The sequence below is a fragment of the Nanorana parkeri genome, unplaced genomic scaffold (assembly GCF_000935625.1).
Source record: "Nanorana parkeri isolate BGI_ZX_2015 unplaced genomic scaffold, ASM93562v1 scaffold25, whole genome shotgun sequence".
NCBI classification, from domain to species: domain Eukaryota; kingdom Metazoa; phylum Chordata; class Amphibia; order Anura; family Dicroglossidae; genus Nanorana; species Nanorana parkeri.
This window is the reverse complement of record NW_017306293.1, coordinates 2754878-2763250: the sequence shown is the minus strand read 5'-3', so window position 1 is coordinate 2763250 and position 8373 is coordinate 2754878. Positions and strand designations below refer to the sequence as shown.

Genomic DNA, 8373 nt, shown 5'->3' with positions numbered 1-8373 from the left:
ACACATAAAATAATACACTCCCCCTTATTAACCCCCGACACACACACACACATAAAATAATACTCTCCCCCTTCTCCCTCATTAATACCTCCACACATATAAAATAATTAAAATAAAACACTCCCTCTTCCCCTTATTAACCCCCCACACACAAATTAATAATACACTCCCCTCCCCGTGAGCCCCCTCACCTGTTCACGGCTTTGCAGGGAGGAGGCTTGAGGAGGGTCGATCCCCGGTTATCTGGGTGTGATTAGTGAGGTCTGCAGACCTCACTAATACATCCCTGTTTTCGGCCGGAGCTCAGAACTGTCAGAGCTCTGGCCGAAGGAAGCCGGAGCTGACAGGAGCAGCTCTGCGGTCTGCATCTGACACAGATGCAGACCGTGGAGCCTCTCCCGCAAGTCAGGTACGCGGTCTGCAATAGCCATCTGCGGGGCCACACAGTACCGGCTCGCGGGCCGCAGTTGGGCCGCGGACCGGTACTTGGAGACCCAAAATGCGAGCGGGCGAGTGGAAATTTTGAGCCCTGCATTACAGTATTGGTTTCTGTTAAACAATCTGAGCGTTTAATGTCACTTTAAGGATTTTGAGAAGATCTGTAAAGAAGAGTGGACCAAAATCCCTCCTGACATATGTGCAAACCTGGCAACCAACTACAAGAAACCTCTTAGCTCTTTGCTTGCCAACAAGGGTTTCTCCATCAAGTACTAAGTCATGTTTTGCTTGGGGATCAAATACTTATTTTACTCACAGAACTGCAACTCAATTTATAACATTTGTATCATGTGTTTTTTCTGGATTTGTGGTTGATATTCTGTCTCTATCATTTAAAATACACCTATGATAAAAATTATAGACCTTTCTATTCTTTGTAAGTGGGCAAACTCTGCAGGTGATCACATAATTATTTTCCTCATTGTAAATACCTGAAATAAATAAATAAATAAGTAAACAAATAAATCAGAAGACTTGCTGAAGAGAATTAGAAATCCCTTGACAAAAAAAAGCACATATATGTGCTCCAAGTGTGTATTTAGCAGCTTGTGTGAAGTTCAGTTTAGGACATTTGTATACACAGTAAATGATGAATGCTATCCGTTAACTGTAAATATTAGTTTTAACATTGGATTATACACTCACAGAGAAATGTATTAGAGACACTATACTAATGCATGGTAGAGCCTCAGTTTGCTTTCAAAACAGTCTCAACAGTCTTTTTGTGGCATAGATTCTACAAGCATTCCTTTGAGTTTTGGGTCCATGGTGACATGATTGCATCACGGAATTTCTACAGATTTGTCAGCTACTCATTCACACTGTATATCTGCTGTTCTACTTAATCTATAAGGTGCTCTATTGGATTCAGTTCTGGTGACTGACCTACCATCTGTTTGCTTTAGTAAACACTGAGATTCATCAGATCAGGCTAATCATACACTGGTGACAACATTTTTCTAGTCTTCATCTGTCCAGTTTTGCACCCACAGCAGCCTCGACTTCTGCTTCTTGGCTGACAGGAGTGGAACTCGGTGTGATCTACTGCTATTGTAGCCCATCTACCTCGAAGTCTGATGTTCTGTGCATTTCGAGATGCTTTTCTGTTCACCATAGCTGTACACAGTGGTTAATTAAATTACCTTAGCCTGGCAGCTCGAACCAACTTGGCCATTCTCTCCTGATCTCTCCCATCAATAAGGCATTTCTATCCCCAAAACTGCTGCTCAGTAGATGGTTTTAATTTTATGCATCATTCTTCAGGTGTAGTTTTCAATTATATTTGTACATGGGTCAGTAACAAGTGTTCATTAAATAGATGTGCTGTGCTTTCTTTTCCTTTTAGCTCAGTGATCTAAAACATATGCAGACAAATCTATTTATGCTCACTGGTTCCTTCTGGTGACATATTATTGCCTTCAACAAAGTTTTGTATACTGGCACATCTTTGTCCTTGACATCTGTGGTGTGAGGTGAATTGCCTTTTTTGACAGCAGCTCTGCATAGAAGAGTCACTAAGTGACAGCATTGGTGCTGCTGGTTTGCCAAGCTGATTTGCCCTGGAAGTGACCAAGGAACTGAAGAAGCTATACATTTTAGATTAAAAATCTAAGTCTAAATGTATAGCTTTTTTAAAATATAAAAATACATACAAAATAATAATAATTCTGTTGCTAATATATTGGCCAATGATCTTTTTTTAGCCCTTGGATTACTCTGGCTTCAATTAGATCAGGTGCAGTTGTAGTCAAAGCTTGGAATATAACTCAGGTCTTCGCTAGTTCATTGAATTGGTTAAACCTGTACATTTCTGGAGGAAACTGAAGCATTCCAACTTGTACTTTTAAAAAGCTAAATGCTTGATACAGTTTTGTTTTCAGTGGGACAAATTGCTGCCCACGTTTATTGCTTCTGCTTATTTGTCACAAAATCCTGCAATCTACTTGAGACAAGTATGGGAGCATCATTACTGACACATAGGTATTTTACTGTTGCAGCCACATATAGGACAACAAATGGCTAAAATACAACATTTCAATCATTTCTCCATAATCTGTACAGTTTTTTCTTTGTATGAAATGTATTTAGGGTAGATTTAGTATAGTGTCTCAAAATGGTGTAAGCAGGAGCGAGCTGACATCAAATGCTTATTACAAGCTTTTATTTAATTATTATTTTTAGCCAATGGAAAGCTAGTTACCAGGCAAGAAAACTTGTGAAATCATGCACTATGTGCGTTTTTGCCTGTTTTTATGGTGCTCACTATTGGGGTCAAAATGTGCGAGATTGGGCCAAAATAAGCTCATGTACTTTTTCAAGCAACAAGCTTCAAGCTTTGCTATGCTCAGGTGTAAAAAGGCACCATTAAATATGATAGAATTCCTATGGTAAGCATTGAAGTAATTATTGTGAAGCTTCAAGTTGGGTTTCAAATAGCTCAAGTGTGAGTGGGGCCTTAACACATGTTGCAATGCACTTTAAGCCACATTCACACCAAAATTGGAAGGTACTTGCAGGTCCATGGAGGGTCCATTGACCTGCGACTGTAACTTCCGATTTCAGTGCGATCCATCGCAGTCTTTTTTTTTTTTTTTCAGACAACCTATAAGTGAAGTAACAAGTCCAGAGTGGACATACTTCGCTGTAAAGTTTTCGATGCATTGTTAGCACGTGTTTTAAGTGCATTGTTTGCACTGAAAAAAGAGGAACATGCTCTACTTTTTTTAAAGAGGAATAGACGGTAATGCAACGCAATGGACCAGTGTGAACTGTCCCATTCACACCCATTCATTTTTCGTTCCCCTTGTAGCATTACCATCCATTAGAAGACAGATTGTAACGCAACGCAATGGATCTGGTGTGAAGGGCCCCTAATGCTTATGCACAGAGCCCATAGAAATCAATGACTTTATGCAGCTGTAGAGTATAAACAGATGCACGAACATATAATGCTCAATCCAGACTGTCAAGTCTACCCACGTACAGCCCCCTATGATTTCTATGGGCAGCTGTATGCAGTACCTATGGATCCGGGGTTGTGATATACCCCCAAACTGAACGTTGTACGGCACCAGGCGCCTGTGTGCATGAGCCCTTAAACTGCACATCAATGTGAATTTATTATGTGTTTAATGATTTATTTTTGTTTATTTATTTGTGTGTTTAGCACGCTAAAGCATGCTAATGTGTGTCATGATGCATGTTGATATATGTCAACATGTATTGAGGTGCATTTTTATTTCAGTGGTAAACGCATAGGCAAAAACACACAGGTATAAATCCAGCCTACAGGCTACAATACATCAGTAGCACAAAATAACAGAATGTACGTCCTTTTAGCTGTCAATCAACGTATCAAAAAAAAACCTCGGCAAGGCTTTTTTATCATACCTGTCTCAAACCTGCTCCGCAACCGCAGTACTATATACAGTATTTTAACTACAGATTCAACCTTGCATGTATTTGCGCATTCTATATCACGTTTGGAAAGCCAGAATTTCAAATTTAAACAAACTGTGCATGGCACTAGAGTAAAACTGTGTGACTTATAAAGCTGCCTGGTAAGAGCTGCAGATGGAGATACAGCTGACAGCTAGTGTTGTCTATTGCCATTAGATACATTAATAAAATGTAGTGCGTCTCACAGGGAACAGAAGACAAACAAACATAGACTTACCTCCTCCTCCTCCCAAGAGTGTATTCTTAGCTAGGAGAGAGAGCAAGGGAGACGGGTTGGAGGGTGGGTGGAAAAAGGAAAGGCAAGGAAAAAATAGGGAAAAAAAAAGAAAAAGGAAAACATTATTAAATGTTAACAGCAAAAAGCATAGAAAGAAATAAACAAAACAAAAAATCACACATTTTGTAATTCTCTTGGTATCTTAGCATGTTTGTTGCCTTTGGGAACAAGATCTCTCGGAAATGTAAAGTGTTGCTGAACAATTAACAGCTAAACGGTCAATTCAGTAAGACTGAAGAAGTCTTTTAGAAGTCTCTTCCCCTGCATCTATTTTTCTCAGCTCATTTACTTGCACCCCCTCTTCCTTTCCAGTGTCTTGAGTGTAATTAGTGAGAGTTCCCGTATTCCCAGGACTGGAGGGCACATCGTTTGTTAGATTAATACAGAGGGCAAAATAAGACAGAGTGACAAGGGAAAGAGGGATCGCAATGTACATGAAAAAGAGGGGAGGTTACAGTCCCCTGCCGATAAAACAGCACTCTTGCTATATATAAATGCCAAAAGAATAAACAGATCTGCAGCACCTGCTCTACCAAGCTCAAAATCTAATACTGTACAGTGTTTAGGGAGTTCCATCCATTTAAAATCTTTAAGGGAAAAAAGCTACCTTCTTGAATAAAATTTTGATCAATTATGCACATAACTGGGCCATATGAAACTACTGCGAAACAGCATCTGAATCTCAAATCCCTATGGCTTCAGCCACTCCCATTTACCAATGGCAGGATTTAGCTCTAGATGGATGCATATGACTCTTAGTTTATTGCAACTTAAAGTCTCTGGCTCAATCACATTTTTCAGGCTTTGGATCCCAAGGGTGCTGTTACATAGCCCCACCTATGTGCCTGCAACATGGAAAACAAGCTGCAGCATGATACAGTTCCCATCTCTCAGAAATGAACATGTCACTAGCCCAGTAAGGATCTGGGGTAGGCGTTGTTTCTATTAATGTTTTGGAATATTTGTACAAAAAAACCCAATCCTTAAATTGTTTCTAAACCCCAAACAAAAATGGAATATAAAAAATATATTAGCAGCTATTTCAGATGTTGATTATTAGGGTTGGGCTAAATGTTCGAGCACTGAACGCCCCAGAAGGCAATGCACCTTGTGAAGCCCTAATTGGCTGAAGGCTTGCACCTGACCACAGGTCAGGTGCAAGACTTTGGGAGAAAACAAAAGAGAAGGGCGCCCACCCTAGTGTAGATAGTTTTTAATGATAAAAATTGAACTGCAGAATAAAAACATACTCACAAAAGTGAAGTGAAGCCTGTGTAACACCACAGGACTCCTTCGATGACGCGTTGTTCTGACGAAAGGGGCGTGGCCCCGGAAACGCGCCATCGAAGGAGTCCTGTGCTGTTACACAGGCGTCTGTGCAGCTGTTTTTAGATGTCATCCAGGCTTGCCTACTATACTTTTACTTTGATTCACTTTTGTGAGTATGTTTTTATTCTGCAGTTCAATTTTTATCATTAAAAACTATCTACACTAGGGTGGGCGCCCTTCTCTTTTGTTTTCTCCCATAGTGTTGCAGCTTCCCAGGCTGAATTGGGGCAGCACCCCTAGTAATCCTCGCTTGCAATTATCCTTCATTTGTTGGTCAACATTTGGCGCTTCAGATTCGCTTTCATTAGGTGCAAGACTTTGCCCAATCAGGGCACAGAGAACAGTGAGAGCCATGATTGGGCAAAGTCATGATGACTGTCCCCAATCATGGCTCACCCTGTTACAACTGTAAACGTTTGGGCGGAGCTAGCTGTCACTTTAAATGATGTTTCCTTGATGCGCCCAATGGAGCCACCCTTGTGTGTGCTGGTAAGCTGTGTGTGTCTCCACAAACACACAGACACATCAAGTCAAGTCACTCCTGTGCTCCCTGCACCTCCATATTCCCTTCTCCAAAACTGCTGAAAACTGCTCTGTCCCTTGTGAGGTTGTACTGTACAGGAAGTTCAGGGAAGCAGAGATGAGAGAGTTGGAGCCAGCTGTTTGTAAATATGATGGCTAAGTGCCTGGGCAAAAATGTAAAGAAAACATTTTTTTGGGTAATGAATATATCTGTTTGAGCTAGATTCATTATTGAAAGTCTGAGAGTTTAATACTATTTTTGGTGTGTAGGCTGCATTAGTTTAAATTTTTTTGGCTTTTTTTCCCTTTATTTTTACCTGGTGATCTAACCAGTAACATACGTCCAGTCCTAGTGTGGCTCCATCCATAATATGGAGGAACGATGAAACCACCCTTGGGCAGCAGTATTGTCACCCTGTGGAGAGGCTAGTGTTAGATGGACTAGAAAATGTAGATGTTGACTCAGCTAACACTTTTTTTTTTTTTAGCAGTAACAGTTTTTTCTTTTAGGGATAAAGCTTTTACATAGATAAATAAAAGCTGACCATTTAACCCCCCCTGTCAGTAGTAAATGGTTTGTCTCAGCCCTCGATCTGCCACTTTTGCTGGACAGTTTGGCCTGTTAGAAGTTGAAACATAACAAACTTACTGGCTGGATGACAAGGTAAAAAAAAGTAAAAAAAAGCCTAAAAAAGGAAATTGAATGCAGCCACCACATTAAAGGATTGGTAAACTGCAATATATTACATTTTTGCTTTGGGTTTAGATATGTTTTAAGAAAAAATGTCAATCCACGAATTACACTGTTAATAGAAATGTTCCCGTTTATCCCTTTGTCAGTATTTCTGTTGCTTTTTAGGTACAAACATAGCAAAGAAAATGTCTGTGATCCTACAGAGCCAAAGATGAAGGGACCTCAAGGTACTGTATATCTAATAAATCTGTCCCATTAAAGAGATTTTCCTCTTAAGCAGCTGTGACCAGAAAAAGTGCCCCCATGGGAAGATTTTACCTCTATTTCTGTTCTGCTCAAAATGTTGGATGTTTCCTCTTTCTCAGTGCAAGTGACAGTGGTCAAGAGGAAAAATAGAGAGAGTAAATCTGCCTAAAGGGGAAACAGACATGAATAAAAACATCAGAGATCTGAAGATAGGTCACCAGCACTCCAAATCCAAAGAAAGTATTGTTTATTGCAAAAACATCACATAGGTCAAAATTGACAAAGGGACAGGTCACTGTGTCGTCTTGAGGAAGGGACCCTGCGTGGCCATGAAATGTTGGCAATTTTAAGCTATGTGACGTTTTTGCAATAAACAATACTTTCTTTGCATTTGGTGTGCTGGTGGTCTATCTTCACATCTCTGAGGTAATTCGCACAGCACCAACCATGATGGTCACTTGAAGCACCTCTTCTGTTTACATTGGTCTCAACGCTGTATGGTGTACAGCAGGCATTTTCAACATTATAGGAATACAAATCTGATAGGAATTTAAAGCTGAACTCTGGGGGGGAAAAGAAAAAACCTCCCTTGCAGTGGAGCACTCCCCACAATACAGTTTGCTAGTTTAGGGATACAGTGCCAGTAAAAATGACTTCTATTTACCTAAATCCTTGTCCTGCAGGCTCCATCTATGCATTAGGACCAGCCCTTGCAGCCTCTTCTCTAAGGCGCTCCGTCAGCCTGTTGTACTCTCATGTCATCAAGTACAGTGCATGGCCAATAGCCCTTCATTGCACAGGAAGACACAGAGGGTTTGCACACAACCCGGAGCACCAGGGAGAGGAAAAGAGCACTAGCTGTTAAGTAAAACTCATTTTTTTCTGGTACCTTGGGCACAACAAAGTATTTAACCCTTGCAGTGTGTGTTCTTTTCCTCTGAGTTCTGTTTTAACTCCCCACTCTATATATATATTTAAAAAAAACAGCTTTGGCTTTAGATACAGTTTAACCCCTTCATGACTGAGGCCCTTTTTTCCATTTTTGCACCCATGTTATATTCCACATTTTAGGCCTGAAAATGACGTAAAACCCCCCAACATTATATATTTTCTGAATGCCAAGACCCTATAGAATAAAATGGTGGTAGTTGAAAATTTTTATGTTGTGCAATATTAGCGCAACTCCTTATTAAACCCCAAAATTTAGTGACAAATTTAATTAAATGCCCCAAAACACAACAAATTACCCATTTTTTTAATGAAATATAAAAGATGAGGTTACAACGAGTAAAACGATACCCAACATGCCCAGTTTACAGATTGCGTGCGACCGTGAAACGGCGAAAAA

The 8373-nt window shown here is 40.2% G+C and overlaps 1 protein-coding gene across 1 annotated transcript in view; it reads right to left on the bottom strand.

Annotated features, from left to right (window-relative positions):
• The window catches only part of MACROD1 (MACRO domain containing 1), a 604497-nt gene that overhangs the window by 91073 nt on the left and 505051 nt on the right, over nt 1-8373 (bottom strand). The window contains exon 4 of the mRNA XM_018565541.1: nt 4175-4204. Within this exon, the coding sequence (XP_018421043.1) occupies nt 4175-4204 (30 nt within the window). The remainder of the gene's footprint in view (nt 1-4174; nt 4205-8373) is intronic.